The 17,812-nt window shown below is 41.3% G+C and overlaps 1 protein-coding gene across 4 annotated transcripts; it reads right to left on the bottom strand.

Annotated features, from left to right (window-relative positions):
* Positions 1 to 11,423: 11,423 nt before the first annotated feature.
* Positions 11,424 to 17,477, bottom strand: RPL22L1 (ribosomal protein L22 like 1). 4 transcript variants are annotated; one of them, XM_073578870.1, is made up of 4 exons: positions 17,358 to 17,477; positions 16,703 to 16,813; positions 16,051 to 16,242; positions 11,424 to 11,601 (listed from the first exon to the last, which is right to left on the bottom strand). In XM_073578870.1, the coding sequence occupies exons 2-4, from the start codon at positions 16,726 to 16,728 to the stop codon at positions 11,457 to 11,459; spliced, it is 363 nt and encodes a 120-aa protein (XP_073434971.1). In that variant the 5' UTR covers positions 16,729 to 16,813; positions 17,358 to 17,477; the 3' UTR covers positions 11,424 to 11,456. The 4 variants fall into 4 exon arrangements, with proteins under 4 accessions (XP_073434971.1, XP_073434969.1, XP_073434972.1 ...); XM_073578868.1 differs by having other exon boundaries at positions 16,051 to 16,172; XM_073578871.1 differs by having other exon boundaries at positions 16,703 to 16,810; positions 17,358 to 17,470.
* Positions 17,478 to 17,812: the final 335 nt, after the last annotated feature.

The raw sequence follows: 17,812 nt of genomic DNA, 5'->3' as shown, positions 1-17,812 counted from the left end.
GTACTTACAACCCAATACATCTGCATGTAAGGCTGGAAGCATAGACCAGCAAAATCAGCATACCAACACCATCAGGAACAAAGATAAATACAATAGGTTATGAATACATGAGGTATATTAGTAATAACTCCCCTCATGTAGTCATATCATTGTATTTATGTTCCTTATGTGCAGTTGGTATTATTACAGAAAATTGCAGTATACAGTTCTATACTTCGAGTCTTAGGGCCCCGTCACACATAGCGACTCACCAGCGATCCCCACATCACCTTGTCAGGATTGCTGGTGAGCTGTCAAACAGGCATCTTCACCAGCCATCAGCACCAGCAACGCCAACGCCGTGTACATCAGTTACCAGCGCGCTGATGCAGGGAGCTGGTAACCAAGGTACACATGTAGAAAAATATATATATATATATATATATATATATATATATATATATATATATATATATATCTTCTTGCACGGTTGAGAATCAAAAGTAAAGGCAATGTTGAATTGAGGATAAAATAAATCTTGTTTTTAATTGTTCATTCAAAAAGTGATTACAAAAATGAAGAAAAGTAAGTTCATGACATGCAATAATTATTTGAAGAGAAAACGAGCATTGTTCTTACATATAGTCTTGAGCAGTTGTGTTGTCCGGGTGTTCGAGAGTCTCAAGGGATATGAGATCTCCTGAACAAGAGTTAGACCGGCTTTATATACTATTCTGACCTATAAACTACAACCACATATGGTGGCTTGCCACTATGTTCATAAGTTCTTCCATATTAAGTGAACCGTAGTTATTTTAACAATATGCATACAGTTATTTATGCATTACCTTAGTCTGAGATATTTAAGCCTAAAGTCTGAGATCTTTAGAACCATTCATTATCTCTAAATAGTCACATTTTGACAGCTTTGACTATTTTGACCTATACATTTGACAAGAGAGACAGCTGTGTGAGCCAAGGCACTCAGAATAAGTCAGTCACTTCTCTAAAGTAAGCAAAGCCTGTTAGCTATTCTGTATGAGAGAATTAATCCATATATTTTTTTATTATAGAAATACTGATATTTTACAGTCCCCCCTGATTATGATTTGAGAAATATCATAATCAATCCTAACTCATTCTCTCACCATTCGTATCACATTCATTCTTTATTCTGAAAACCTTGTATCAACATCTGCCCTGAATGTCATCTGAATTTTCAAACCTATTGTAAAAACAAAAATTAGATCAGAGAGTTATATTTTTTTCGTTTTAACATCTCTCTTAAAATATCATCTTCCTTTTTCATTTCTATCTTTATATTCTTATAAATTCTCCTAATTTTACACATAATAATTATTTGATATATTATACACAGCAAAACTATGATAAATAAAATAACGATCGGATTAGACAATACATTTCCTGCTGCCATTTTCGCTGAAGACTGTGACCAACTAGTTACAGATTTTCCTAAATTTCTCCACCAAGATGACCCTGACATACTCGTCCATTCATGTTCAATATCATTTAGATTACCTTGTTCATGTCTAAATACAATTTCAGCTTCTTTTAATTGTTTTGTCAGCAGATTCAATAAACCCTTGTCTTTATTTCATTTGTCCACAAATCCCAAGGGAATTTATTGACTTGTGACAAATTGAACTGGATCGGAAGGATTTTCAGACGTCTTGAGCCTATTGACGTAATATTAATACTTCCTTCCTTGTGAGAGTTTTAACATTTCCCTCAATACAATATAAACCCATTGTCAGATTTTCGACATGTACACAAGATGAGAAGAATGCAGAAACTGCTTCTTTTTCTGACATGACTTGGAAACAAGTTTTGTTAGCGCTTACTGGTGTCACCAAGTCATGTATCGTGTGGACATTCTCAACTCTGGCATGACAAGAAGTATGATTATGGAAACATGAATGATAAATGACTTTATCCTGTCCAGGTAGACACATTACCTTGGAAACAAAATTTAAGCATGACGAAATGTCTAATTGTTCAATGTTTGTACCATCAAATGCAAAATCTGTGTACTGTAATTGATAATATAACAATTGTGTAGGGCTGACAGGAATTCCCAGAACACCTATAGGAACCAGGGTTTCTTCTCTTCCTGACACTGGAATCAATGATGTTCCTACACAAATGTTCTGTTCACATCCTAACCACTTATTTACCCACAAATCTGTATGGTTTAACGCAAAGTTATATTCTATGGGCAAATTTCTTATTAGCCCTAAAGGGGTAATTCCACTTTGTAAGGCTTGTGCAATCATTTTCAGATTGGTGGAATATTCAATCTGAATTTCTAGACATGTTTTGGCCACTTGAGATTCCTGTTCACTTTCCATTAAAGCTAAAGTAGCATCTTGAAGATGTGATACAGAAGATCCCAATACAGTAGCAGTGTTCAAAACCATCTTTTCAAGGACTTGATTCAAGCTTTTCTGAATCTCTACCCCTTTTCCTCCAATATACCCAATATTTTCCAGATCTGATTTAAGTGTATGAATGTCCATAGTGTTAATTAAACTTCCTACTGTTCCTAATCCCCCCAAAATACCTTCAAACACTCCCCTCTTACTTCTAACCTGTGTTGAAGTTCTTTTCCCAAACCATTGTTCTATTCCCATCTCCATGTTAGTGAGATGTGGTTGACACTGGGGATATCTAGAAGAGATTTTCCAGTTAGACATGTTAAAGGTCCATACCATGGTCAGAAACACTCCATCTCGTAACAGAGGTTTAGTTTGGAACTGATTGATCTGAAAAGGAGTAGATGGTTGAAATCTTGTCTGTGTGCATACATTATCTACTGCTGACCATATATTTACCTTTACATCTCTACATTGTTTGTAGTTATACTTCGTTAAAATGCAACATTGGTAAAGTCCAGAATCCTTAGGAGATGGATTATCTACAGAAAAAATAAAATCCTTATTTAACCATCTCACGTTACCGGATTGACCTCTGTGTATAACATTTGTTGGACCATTTGAAAAACTTCCCAAAAATGATTTATCTTTGGTCCATATTAACAAAGATTCTGAAGGTAGCTCTAACCTCGTGTTGCATTTTAATAATAAAGGAGACATATTTTCTTGACTATATACTGCTTGTGGTGTAACCCTTACTTCTGGAGCTATAGTATTTGAAACTGTAAAAACTACAGATACCTGTACTTGTACTGGTTCTCTGGTTATCTGAAAATTCCATGTTTTTACCCAATCCTCGTCTCCTTCTGTAATAGAAAGAAATGCAGGATCTAAAACTTTCCCAAATAGTTGTGTCCTTAACCAAGCATCTGTTTTGGATGTTTCAACTTTCCCTTTTGCGATCATATCATTTGTAATATCTCCTGACCACACAGCTCTCTCTTCACCTCTTATCTCTATATTCCAGAATAACACATCTGTAGGACTACATTCCCATGTGCCTGTCTTATTATTGTGTATATAATCTCCTTGTAACTGTGTGAACTTCGTCTTAGGTCCTGTGGCTGCATGTAATATTATGTCAGTGTCATGTATGAAGTGTAGCTCAATACAGCATTTTGCACCAAAACCCATGCAAATGTTTCCAGTAATATCTACTGAATCGTCCGGTATGTCCTCATCTATTAAGCTTTGTAGATTCGTTCCTCTTGGTTTCCTTGGATGTAAAGTTCCTTTGAAAAGTTCCTTCACTTCACTAGTATTTGTTCCATGGTGTGAAATATCTTCAGCGTAGATCACAGTTGAAACAGTACAAAACAGCAGAAATGTGATTCCCATCAGATAGTAGCTTTTCCTGGGAAATGTCTTTTCCTCCTGAAGGATTGGTGTTGAATCCCTTCCATCAAGGACGTGGAGTTTCGTATTCCAGTTCTTATTGGAATCCATTTCTTCCTAAAAGAAATGCAGTATCATTATTTTGCAATATACAGTTTGCATTGATCAACATGTACCCACAATTTTTGTTGTCTGCGGGTATTTTTAACCACCTTAGATGCTCGTTGCACAAGAATCATCACTTGTCCCATGGTTTCGATAATTTCAAAGGGACCTTCCCAATTACTTTCCCAAGGTCCATTCTTCCTGAAAGTTTTAATCATCACTAGAGCCCCTTTCTTGAATTTGGATACATATGGTGGCTCCATTCTCTGCATTCTTGATGCAGCATGTGGAAGAATCATTTTCAAATTTTCCTGCAACAATTGCAACCATTTGGACCTTGCAACAGCATCTTTTTGTGGTGTAGACAAAAATGGTTCATGAGGAAAAATCAATGGCATTTTTCTTCCTGTCATCAGTTCAAAAGGAGTAAACTGAGTTGTGGCAGAGGTTGTTCCTCTTACACTCAACAGTACAAAAGGTACTGCATCAACCCAAGTATTGCCTTTGTCCAATAACATCTTGGCAATTCTGGATTTTATTGTTCTATTCATCCTTTCCACAATACCAGCAGACTGTGGATGGTAGGGTACATGAAACTGCTGTCGTACCCCTAGAATAGCACAAACGGCTTGCATGATTTTTCCTGTAAAGTGACTTCCTCGATCAGAGGTGATCATTCTTGGGATCCCCCAAGTACAAAAGACATGATTAACTAATGCTCTAGCTGTAGACAAAGCATCATCTTTCCTGACAGGTAAAATTTCAACCCACTTAGATAAAACATCTACCACAACCAATGCATACCTGAGACCATTTTTACCTGATGGTAACGGTCCAATGTAGTCGATTTGTAACGTAGACCATGGACCATCTGCAGGTGCGATTCGGAGTAGTGGCGGTTTCTGTCCTTTTGGTCTTGGATTAATTTGGGCACAAATGAGACATGATTGAACAACACTTTGCACTGTCTCTTCCATCTTTTCCCAGTAAAATTTCTCTCTGAGAATGCCTAACAATTTTTGTTGGCCCAAATGACCCAAACTTTCATGATTGTATTTTGTGAACTCAACCTGTAGATGTCTTGGGACAACAGGACGCAACTCCCCGTTTAAGTCATGTCACAAAACCCCGTTTTCACAAACAAAGGGAGGTTTTGGATCAACCCGGGAAGCAACAAGAGATGAGTCTTTTTCTTGTTCTTCCGCAAAAGAAGGGATATGCGTGTCTGTTCTTTGAACTGCTGAAACCTCGAGAGGTTCAGGTTCAAACACCTCTTCTCCTGTCAGGGCTGCCTCTTTGGCTAGCATATCTGCGGTTGCATTTCCAACAGATAATTCATCATCAGATTTTTTATGGGCCGGAACCTTGACAATAGCAAAACCATTAGGGTTTTTTGATGCTATCCTGAAAATTGTCTTCAGTGTGTCACTGTGAACAAGAGTCTTATTAGATGAATCTACATAACCTCTTTTTTCCCAAACTGACAAGTAATCTGTCAGTGATCTTACAACATAAGAGCTATCACTGTAGATCACAATGGGACACTGATCATCTGCTTCATTCAGCTGTAGTACCATTTTTACTGCTTCTAGCTCTGCTCTTTGAGCTGAAAAATGACTCGGTAATTTGTGCTTCACAACCTGTCCTCTGTTGGGATAAAAAATGGCATATCCTGAATAATAGTGCCCATCTGAATAGAATCTGGAACCATCTACAAAAATTGGTTCGTCTGTTACCTCTGCTTTCCGTCTGAAAAGTGATGGACTTGGATCCTGAAAAGACTGTAAACAATCATGAGTTTGTCCTTCATATTGCATCAGCTGAGGAAGAACATATTTGGCCTTGTAATCTACCTCAATTTGTTTGGGAGACAATGACAATAACCAATGAGCAAATCTCTGATGTGACACACCTGGGATATTATTCTCAAAGAGAAGTTTTAGTGTAGAGTGAGGAGTTTGCAAAATGATTTTGTTGAACCCGACAATATGTTCGGTTGCTTTGACTGCAAAGTACACACCTACCAAGTGTCTTGCACAGGTCTCAAAACCTTTTTCAACAGGTGAGAGAAGTTTTGAAAAATAGCCCAAAATTCTCCACTCTTCTCCCTGTAATTGCAGCAATACAGCAGAAACAGATGTTCCTGATGTATGCACTTGCAAAGCAAATGGAGCCGAAGGATCTACTGTGGACAAAGCAGGTGCATTTTGTAAATTCATTTTCAATTGTTCAAATGAGGTTTGCTGTTCATCACCCCAAGGACCAAAGTAATCACTGTTTTCACCTTTCAAAAGATCATATAAAGATCTGGCCTTATCTGCAAAATTCTCAATGAAATCCCTTGAATAATTCATAAGACCTAAAAAATGTCTCAATGCCTTGTGTGATGTCGGAATTGGTAGGGAAGCAATTGCCTCAATTCTTTCCTGCAGTGGCTGCCTTTTTCCTGGACTCAACAGCACCCCTAAAAATCTGACCTCAGTCTGCATTAATTTGACCTTTTTGGTGTTCAATTTCAACCCTGCATCATGCAGCAACTCAAACAATTCTGTCAGAAGTGAAACATGTGTCTCTTTATCCTCTGTAGACAATAAAATATCATCCACATATTGCAGAATGCAATCAGGCCTCGAAAATCTGGATAAAACCTTTGCCAATGCCTGATGAAAAACACTAGGTGACAAATGTGCTCCTTGAGGTAACCTGCAAAACAGATATTGCTCGTCCAAGAAAGTAAATGCAAACTTATACTGACAACTCTTTTCAAGAGGTATACTGAAAAAACCATTGCTAATGTCCAGTACAGAAAAGTATTTGGCCTTTGCATTTAACCTTGCCATCATGTCATGAGTATCTGCCACAATTGGTGCGACATTGGGTGTATGCTTATTGAACATCCGTAAATCCAATATCATTCGATAAGAACCATCAGATTTCAAAACACACCACAAAGGATTGTTACTTACAGAATTAGCCTTTCGGATAACACCTTGATCTAACAATTCCTGTATGATCTTTGACATAGAGTCAATTGATTCTGGAGGCAATTTATACTGACGCTGTGGCGGGGGGATCACGCCCCTCCACATTCACGATAACGTCTTTCATTGTTCCAACCTGATTCCTGAACTGAGCCCAAAGAGAAGGAAAAAGCTGTACAATTTCTGTCAATACCTTGTCATCATTAGTGTCAGGCCACAAATGGTCAGATGACACCACATCATTCAAGCAAATACTTCCAACATGGCTATAATCATTAGGATCAATGACTACCGGTTTACAACCATTGGAATCTTTCCAGATCACTTGATTTCCTAGGTCAACTACCCATCCGAATTTCTGCATAAAATCTGTGCCAAGTATATTTTCAGAATCACGACAATACCAGATGTCAATTTCTGTTTTGAAAGAACTAGGTATTTCCAAAGTCACATTGGGAACTAAGGTTGCTTTAGTTCCACCTTTTCCACTGAATCCGACAATTGTACAAACTGGTGAATCTGGGTTTAGCTTCAAATCAAGGTTTGTAACACTTAACTGAGCTCCTGTGTCAATAAGAAATACAACATTCTGGCCTGCTAAACTTACTTTGATAAATGGTCTTCCACAGTCATCCAATGTAACTCGAGTCACAAATTCCAATGGATGTGGTACAGGAATAGTCTGTGATTGTCAGAAAGATGAAGGAGATGGGAGAAGACCAGTGTCCTTTTTAAAAGACCTTGGAATTCTATCCCTTGACTCTGTTTCCTTCACTGTCATTTCTCTGATCTGTCTGATTAATGGTGCATATGGTGACTGTGTTTGTCTGTTGGCAGTATGAGCAGGTGCAGATAATTGTAATGCAGGTGCGGAAGGTGTGGTGTATGATTTTGGCATGAGTCCGTTTTCCCTTCCAAGCTTACCTGTTCCTTGTGTACCCATCTCTGATTCTGCTCTCAAAAATTTCCTGCACTGCCACTTCAAGTGTCCAGGTATACCACAAAAATAACAATGGATATTGTTCCTTTGTGTAGTATTTTTACCTCTATGCTCAATGTAATCCCTGCTCTTGGAGATTACTGTGGCTCTAGGTTTCAGTTGACTGTCTTCCTTGTCATGAACTACCGCTATTTTAGCCTTGACCTGATTTTGTTTCATGGATCTCCTTATTCTGTCAATAAAAACTGTTGCTTCTTGCAATGATGGCTGAGTGTTAGCCAATTGCACTGAGGCAGGATCTAAGTACTTGAACTTCTTTACAAAAAATTTGATCATGGATGCTGGCTCTTCGTGAGGCCCGAGATCCATTACCATCCTATAGGCCTGTTCAAACTTTACCAAAAAAGAGAATGGGTCTTCAGAAATATTTGTTTGTAAACTCCCTAAAATATCAACTGTAGGCATGTCTTCTCCAGTTGTAAACAATACTAATTGTCTAAGTCTGTCTTCTTTTGTACTATGTGCCATTTCATTCTCATCATTTAATCTGGGTGTGGTCTGTAATCTTTTTCCCATATGTGAAGGTAACCAAACTTTGAATATTTTATTCTTTTGCTCATCATTCAGATTGTATTTGTCTGTGTTTGATTCAAAAGTGTCCGCATTATAAAAGGCATCCATCTTATCATTGTAATTTGGAATGTCTTTTACAATTTTCATTAGCTGATCGTGTATTTTCAGATTAATGCGTGCTGCTGTCATGTAATTTTTTCCGTTGTAATTCTACTGCCTCTAATTCCTCTACTGAAGCATCTGGATCCTGCATATTTGGTACAAATGATGACGCAGCAGCACTCTCCTCCTGTTTACCTGTTGATCTTGTGTTAGCAGAAACCCTTTTTATATCTTGTCGTAATTTAGACAATAACTCTGTCCTGGTATCTATTTGATCTTCCAATTGTTCTATATGCTCTGACAAAATCAAACAATTTGGACAATCAAAGTAATCCCCGTCAGACTCTTGTGTGTCACCTGGTGTGTCAATGTGATTAATGTCTTGTGTGACAATGCATGTTTTATAGGTGTTAGGTTCAGTTTTCTCAAAGACTAAGCTATTATACACATGGACTAGCTGCATAACATTCTGAAGTTTCCTTTGTAATTTTCTAACTGAGAAAAACCTTTTGTCAATTTTAACATTTTCTGCCTCACATTGATTATACAAACTAGACCATAATTGGGCATCCGTATGATTATGAACAAACTTGAAATCTATGTTACTTTTCTTAGCATAATCATGTATAAAATCCATTATATTTTTTTCTCACCTATTGAGAGTCTTTCCCGTCAATGGATGGTCCTCTGTGTCCTTATGCAATCCTCAGATCTCCGTCTGGATGAGACGCATGCAGCTCCTTACGATCCTCACCCGTCGTCTTCAGGTTCAGTGTGATCCTTTGTGCCGTGAAATAGTGGAATTCCTGAGGAAGCTTGTACAACAGGTGGTTTTTTAGCAGAGTTCGTGCTCCCCCCTTGCACAATCGAGGAAGGAATGCCAGCCAAAATTAGCACAAAAGATCAGTCTGGCTAAGGCTCGCCAAAATGTAGAAAAATATATATATATATATATATATATATATATCTTCTTGCACGGTTGAGAATCAAAAGTAAAGGCAATGTTGAATTGAGGATAAAATAAATCTTGTTTTTAATTGTTCATTCAAAAAGTGATTACAAAAATGAAGAAAAGTAAGTTCATGACATGCAATAATTATTTGAAGAGAAAACGAGCATTGTTCTTACATATAGTCTTGAGCAGTTGTGTTGTCCGGGTGTTCGAGAGTCTCAAGGGATATGAGATCTCCTGAACAAGAGTTAGACCGGCTTTATATACTATTCTGACCTATAAACTACAACCACATATGGTGGCTTGCCACCATGTTCATAAGTTCTTCCATATTAAGTGAACCGTAGTTATTTTAACAATATGCATACAGTTATTTATGCATTACCTTAGTCTGAGATATTTAAGCCTAAAGTCTGAGATCTTTAGAACCATTCATTATCTCTAAATAGTCACATTTTGACAGCTTTGACTATTTTGACCTATACATTTGACAAGAGAGACAGCTGTGTGAGCCAAGGCACTCAGAATAAGTCAGTCACTTCTCTAAAGTAAGCAAAGCCTGTTAGCTATTCTGTATGAGAGAATTAATCCATATATTTTTTTATTATAGAAATACTGATATTTTACAACACATCAGGTTTCTAAGCAGCGCACGTCACTTAGAAACCTGATGTGTACCTTGGTTACCAGCTCCCTGCATCAGCGCGCTGGTAACTAAAGGTACACATCGGGTTTCTATGTGACACACACTGCTTAGAAACCCTGCATTTATCCTAGTTACCAGCGCGCTGATCGCTGGTCTCCTGCCTGTCACACACAGCGATGCGTGCTGGCCAGCGGGAGACCAGCGATCAAAAAAAATGTCCTGGCCATTCCAGGACGATCAGCGATAACCGGCGGGGGGCCGGTCGCTGGTCAGTGTCACACACAGCGATCTCGCTGGTGAGATCGCTGTTGCGTCACAAAAATTGTGCCTCAGCAGCGATGTCACTAGCGAGATCGCTGTGTGTGACGGGGGCTTTACACGCAGATCTGTAGGGCTTTAAGTGGTCTCACCCCTTTCATTCCTTTTTATCTATTCCCCCATTTTCACAATATTGTGATTGTTTTTTGGTCATCTTTCATGCGTTATTTCTAGGTTTGTTGTAGTTTACAGTTATCCCTTATTTGTCCACTTCACTTTAACTTTGCTGGGCGTCCCCCTATTCGGCATTTCTTTTTTTCCATATTTTATGGATTTTAAATGGATCAAATAAAATTACCGTAATTTAACTACATGGCTGGATCTCTGTGTACCCGCATATTTACTTGTGGGATGTGTTGGTTGAAGCGCCACTAATACTTGAACCAATGTTCTGAAAGCTGAAAAATGTAGGCGTACCTAGGAATTGCACCTAAATTTTGCTTCTATTAAGAGTCTTCACACCAGTTTCTCCGAGCTTCACCAAAGAGGACAGAGCTGGGGTGGATCATGGGTACGACTACTAGTGGCATTTCCACCACAAATCCTACTCCAGAGGCTGGAGAGCATTTTGTGGCAAGGCACACAAAGGTGTTTGCCTCTTCATGAATCAGGGGCATCTGACTCCATGTCATGTGTTAAAAAATGGCTTTGTTTTGGAAACTACCTTTAGCTCTGATAAAACTTTGATACAGTCATATGCAGATAACATGTGTTTTTGGTAAGTTGCTGCTGCAGACAGGTGTTAAAAACACGAGTTTTTTAACTTGTGTATTGATGTGGACATGTACAAATAAAAAACATTTACCATAATAGAAATTGACATGTTGCAGATTACAAACACACCGCAGGATATACTCCTTATAAAATGCAGTGAGGATGAGATTTCTATAAATCCCCATCCACTTTCCTGTAAGTGCAATGCAAATATGCAGTGTCAAACTCACCAAATATTCATTGTGTAAACTTTTCACTAAATAGTCAGAATCTGAAACAAAGCATCAGAAAGCAGAAATATTTGGGAGAAATGAAAAACACAACATTGTGTATAAATATCTTTATTCTGTAGAAACAATTATTCTTCTGTTTCAGATTCATCATCATCTTGGCTGATCTGGAAGTACCTAAGTTCATAAGTCTCCTTATCAGAAGCAACTACACGTAACCAGTCACGCAAGTTGTTTTTCTTCAGGTATTTCTTTGTAAGGTATTTAAGATACCTAAAATACAAAATAAAAAAGTGGGGTTACACAATTGGGAAATTTGGATTTCAATCATGTCTGCTAGAAATAATGCCTACATTATAAGCATTAAGAATGGTCAGTAGGAAACTGTATATATACTCACACACACAGCCCCCCCAACAGAAATACCATATTTTGCAGATAAGACTCACTCCAAATTTTAGGACGGAAAATCTGAAAAATGTGTTTTGTTTTTTTTTGTTGTTTTTTTTTTTTTTAAAAACACGGTGCATGGTGTGGAAGCTTACCGGGGGAGTAGCGGGTTTCCCTGTTGACAGGGTCACTTCTGGGGGAGGCAGGAGATGCTGTAGGCCCTAGGCTGGTAGGAAGGGGTGTTCAGCAGCAGCAGGAGTTGAGCCATGGCTGTGGGCCCCAGGCTGGTATGATGAGATGCCCGAAGCCCCGCACCTTCCATACTTTCTAATGCTATGAACACTGGGAAAATGGCCACCAGAGGAAGCAAATATGTAATTGAGATCTTGGGAGATGAGTTCTTTTGACGAGATCTCTATTTGCACATGCGCCGCCTCCGGTGGCCATTTTCTTGGGAGTCAATCACATAGAAGAGTACCAGCCTGTGGCCCCACAACCATCACCCAACTTCTGTCTGACAAATGCTTCTGGCAGCAGCGACTCTGGGCCTCAGGCTGGGAGGAGGGGGTTTATCGGTGGCACGAGGATGCGGCGGGCTCGGGGCTTTCAGAAAAGGTCAGGAGCAATTATCTCAATTTGCGCATGCGCCGCCTCCAGCAGCCGCCATTTCCCACAGTCCCAACACAGTAACAAAGATGAGAAGAACAGGGACCCCCGACATTTTCTGAAAGCCTGGAACACACCACAGCCTCGTACCACAAAACATCCACTCCTCCCAGCCCAAGACCAGCAGCATTGCCCCACTCCTGCCGCAGCGAACCTGCCTACTGAGGCCGTGCCCCATTGCTGCTCCTCCATGCCCCTGTAACCTATATTCAGTTTATAAGAAGCACTCCCATTTTCCCCAAAAAATTTGGGGGAAAATAGTGAGTCTTCTAGTCTGAAAAATTAGGTTCTAATGTACTGTTACGGCTCAGTACACTCAACACAATAATGGTCTTTACATTTGTTCACAGATTTAAAAACATTTCATGCTCCCTGTACTTTACCTCCCCATTTGGGTACTTTCAGAACAATTTTTTTTGACCCCACCAATGTCAGCCCATCAGTTGGTGTGCAAAGCCATATTCCACACATGAACGCTGGGTGGGGATGCAGAATAATAATAATAATCTTTATTTATATAGCGCCAACATATTCCGCAGCGCTTTACAGTTTAACAGTTTCAAAACACAAGTCATAAGTAACAACGTTAACAATACAATAATTGAAGCAAAATAAGACGAAATGAGATGACCCTGCTTGTGAGAGCTTACAATCTACAATGAGGTGGGGGAGATACAAAGTACAGGTGTGTATTTACAATTGTGTATTTACACTGAAGGTCCAGCCATCTTGAGGGAGTGAAGGATGGATGGAGATAGTGAATGGGCTACACACGCACACTTACAGAGAATTACTTTGATCAGTGAACGCGATAGGCCTCTCTGAACAAGTGTGTTTTGAGGGAGCACCTAAAGCTATGCAAATTGTGGATAGTCCTGATTTCTTGGGGTAGAGCATTCCAGAGGATAGGAGCGGCACGGGAGAAGTCTTGGGAGTCGGGAGTGGGAGGTACGGATTAGTGCAGAGGTTAGTCGAAAGTCGTTTGCTGAGCGCAGCGATCGGATAGGCCAATAGACAGAAATGAGGGAAGAAATGTAAGGGGGTGCTGCACTGTGGAGAGCTTTGTGGGTGAGAACAAGTACTTTGAATTGGATCCTATAATGAATGGGCAGCCAATGTAAGGACTGGCGAAGAGCGGATGCGTCCGAGTACCGATTAGCCAGATGGACGATCCTGGTCGCTGCATTAAGTATGGACTGGAGGGGGGATAGTCGAGTGACGGGGAGACCAATTAATAGAGCATTGCAGTAATCCAGGCGGGAGTGGATCAATGCAACAGTGAGGGTTTTTGTTGTTTCCATAGTGAGAAACGGGCGGATTCTAGAGATGTTCTTTAGGTGTAAGCGGCAAGAGCGGGCAAGAGATTGTATATGGGATGTGAAGGAGAGATTGGTGTCAAACAAAACACCCAGACAGCATGCCTGCTGCCGGGGTGTTATTGTAGTACCATCCACGGAGAGGGAAATGTCAGATTTAGGGAGGTTAGTAGACGGCGGGAGCAGAAGAAGTTCAGTTTTAGAGAGGTTGAGTTTCAGATAGAGAGTGGACATGATGTTGGAGACTGCGGACAGACAGTCACTGGCGTTCTTTAGTACAGCAGGGGTAAGGTCAGGGGAAGATGTGTATAGTTGTGTGTCAGCATAAAGATGGCACTGAAAGCCAAATCTGCTGATGGTCTGTCCAATTGGGGCTGTGTAGAGCGAGAAAAGAAGGGGACCAAGGACTGAGCCCTGAGGTACCCCGACAGCAAGAGGAAGAGGAGATGACGTGGAGCCAGAGAACAAAACACTGAAGGAGCGGTCAGAGAGATAGGAAGAGAACCAGGAGAGAGCAGTGTCCTTAATGCCTAGTGATTGGAGCCTAGAGAGTAGGAGATGGTGGTCAAGTGTCGAAAGCTGCAGATAGGACAAGAAGAATGAGCAGAGAGTGGTCACCATTACGTTTTGCTGTCAGAAGGTCATTGGTCACTTTGATGAGTGCAGTTTCAGTCGAATGTAAGGGGCGGAAGCCAGACTGTGAAGGGTCTAGAAGGGAGTGAGAGGAGAGGTAACGGGTAAGGCGGGAGTAAACTAGGCGTTCCAAAAGTTTAGAGATGAAGGGGAGATTGGAGACTGGTCTGTAGTTGTTTGTTCAGGATGGGTCGAGAGCAGGTTTCTTTAGTAATGGAGTAACAATGGCGTGTTTGAAGGAGGATTGGAAAATGCCCGAGGAGAGGGAGAGATTAAAGATTGTAGTTAGGTGGGCTGTGACGACTGGAGAGAGAGAATGGAGGAGATGTGAGGGCATGGGGTCGGTAGTGCATGTAGTCGGACGCAGTATGGGATTGTCTGGTCCGATTTACAGACTAGAGCAAGTAAATATTAGTCAGCTCCTGAAATGGACTGCAAAATTCAGAGCTGTTGTCCAGCCTTAATAAAAAAAATGTTATCCTGGGCATTGATGACTTAGCTGTCACCTTTATTGACCCAGGAGAGGCCACTCAGATGACAGCCTGTTCTAGTCTCCTGGCCTCTTCAGCCAACTCACCTCAGTGACAAGAACACCGCAGTCACAGCTGTTGATGTTAAAACAGACCCTTCTGAAGAGATCAGCAGTGGATCCATACATGACATTAGGCGAGCGTGCAAGTTAGCATTTTTAAACAATCACTCGCAAAGTTTTCATCCTCTTAATACATTGCAATCATCATATATCACTGTTTACTTACAATTGCTCATGTTGCCTTTTACCTAGTTAATTCTTCTCTTTTCCATTAGGTCTATGACATCACGTGATTAAAAGCAGACGAGCTGAATTCTAAGCTCCATGTAGAAATTAGAGGTCAATTTTCCCTGTATGAGTCATAACAGCAAAATCCCTGCAAGGGGTGGGAGGCAGCAGCTGGGTCAGGGGTTGATAAGGGGAATGATTTATGCAGGGAAAAGAGAATTCCTGTTTCTACATAGAAAAGAATACTGGGTAGAAATTCAAAATGAGCAACTGCAAGTACACAGTGCTATATGATGGCTGCTATATATTAAGAGGATAAAAACTGATGGCAGGAGGATCCATCAATTATCACAGTAAAAATTATTAATCCTTTCTCTAGGTCTGTTACACTCCTGACATCACTTCATATACGAATGATAGCTAAAGCTAAGATAGGAAGAGAATCATATACAATAAGGCTAGCTTTACACTTACCGTATTTTTGCGGCCCCAATTGATCTCTATGGTGCTGCCAAATCGGCCCGCAAAAATTCCATGGTTTTTACGGCTGTGATAAAAGATTGAGCTTTCTCGATCTTTTATACGGCGTATGGACATGGCCCCCATTGTAAGCAGTGGGGATGCAAAAACAAACGGAAGTTTGTTTTAGCGGAGCGCCGTCACTTCCAGTTTTTTTTCCAATACTAATTCCACAGTACTGGGGGGGAAAAAAAATAAATAAATAACGGCGATCCGCAAACGGCCCGTTATTGCGGTACACCACAAAAAATGCGGTGATTCGGCCCGCTAAATCGGGTCTCAATAACGGACCGCAAAAAATCCAGCAAGTGTAAACGTAGCCTTATGGAACCATAAACAGTTCAAGATACAAAAAAACACCTTATGATCCACTCACAAAAATAAAAATCACATTTAGCAAATCGAAACCAATGTGACTTTTTTCCATGTAAAACAAACCTTTTAGAAAACTGCTTCTCAGACGCCACATTTATCTTGTTCTTTGAACGTTCAATGTGAACGGTGTTTCCAAGGTTTCCGGTTTTGCCGTTGACTTTCACCTTCTCTTTTAGAAACTGCTCCTGTTTCACAAAAACAAAACATGTAGACACTAGGGAAGGAAACCCTAGGTACAAACTAGGGAAGAGAACCCTAGTTACAGGAGGCATTAAGAAAACTGCTCAGCTCATCACAGCCCTGCTCTAGTAATGGAATGATACGTGTATGCGGGAAGCCCACCCAGCCAATCTGATCACAATTATGGGGGTTTCTTTCTCACATCTCGTTCAGAAAGCACAACGACATGTCTTTATAGGTCTATGGAGCTGACTAATATTGCCAGGCACAGTGCCAGATACTAAATAGAACAGCAGTGTGCAGGCTGGACCACACTGCCGTCATACGATACATTACTCCATGGCGGCACCACAGCCAGCTTGTAATAAATCAATGCATGCGGAACATCTAGCTAGGAGGTGCTATGACTGCATGACTCCTCCAGACTCGCTCCACCCACATGACTCCTCAGAGATAGCTTGTATACTATATATCTTTCTCTTACACCTTTCACCACCCTGGACAGGGCTGGTTTGAGAGTTACAGGAATACTTACAAAGTTGACGGAGTCAAAGATCCCATCTTCCACCGGATGAGTGAGGTCCAGGGTGAACCTCCAGGCTGCCTTCTTGGATCTCCTTTCCTTCTGCACCTTTTTAACTTTCTGCTGCAAGAAACAATGTTATACGTTTACTCTGACTGCTGGCAGCAAAGACTCTACAGTGAGGGGGGGGTCACTGGGTAGAGATCATATTTCTTATACAAGGATAGGATTGAGGATACTCTACATCACAGATAGCAGAAGCCCCGGAGCACTGGCAGAGGAGCAGTCCCCGGCTACAGGTCTGCAACAGGCATTCACCCTCCGATCCACTAGGGGGCAGAAACCTCCGGTGGACGTGAAACTACAACGCCGGCGGGCACTATTAACAGCAGCTGCTGGGGCAGGCTGGGAGTTGTAGTTCCAGACCAGCTGCTGTGGTTCCGTTCGCTGCCCTCTCTCCCACTCTGGGTATAGGACTAATGAAGGACAGCACAGGCGCCGCCACCACCGTCACATACAGCGGCTCATGGCTATGTAACCTCCCTCTCCTGTGGTTATAGTCCGCACCCAGCCCCGGGATACTACTAGAGCAGAGCACTACACGGCGGGGACGTGTGCTGTACGGACACATTAATGCTGGGGACCGAGCGCCATGCACGCCACTCACCGGCGCCATCTTCTCTAACAGAGAGAGAAAAAGAGAGGGAGGGCCTGCCGCTGCCGGCATTTATACGGCCAGTGACGTCACTGCGCAGCCTGTACGTGGGCACGTCACATCCGGTGTGCTCCGTGGCCGCATGGTGCTGAGTCAGACGGCGTAATGATTAATAGGGAGGGGCCGGGGCTGGGCTGCAGAGCGGAGCGGACACCGATGAGATGGCTAGAGCCACGGCCGGCAGGGGCGCCCGCACTGGTGGAGCCTTCACTTGTGCGGCTTCTCGTCTATATGAGGCAAAGTTCACATTAGGGTTTTTTGCAGCATTTTTTATGCAAATGTTCAGCTGCGTTTTACAGTGCCAGCAAAGTCGGATTTCAGGGATCTCGTGCTTTTTTTGTTATGGCATGAGTGGACAGGCCGGAGAGGGCGGGCGCGTCTTACCCTCCTCATAGTGCTCCTGTGCA

The sequence above is a fragment of the Dendrobates tinctorius genome, unplaced genomic scaffold (assembly GCF_039654945.1).
Source record: "Dendrobates tinctorius isolate UK_male_01 unplaced genomic scaffold, ASM3965494v1 ptg000060l, whole genome shotgun sequence".
NCBI lineage: Eukaryota > Metazoa > Chordata > Amphibia > Anura > Dendrobatidae > Dendrobates > Dendrobates tinctorius.
Note: the sequence above shows the minus strand (reverse complement) of the source record. Positions and strands in the feature narration are given on the sequence as shown.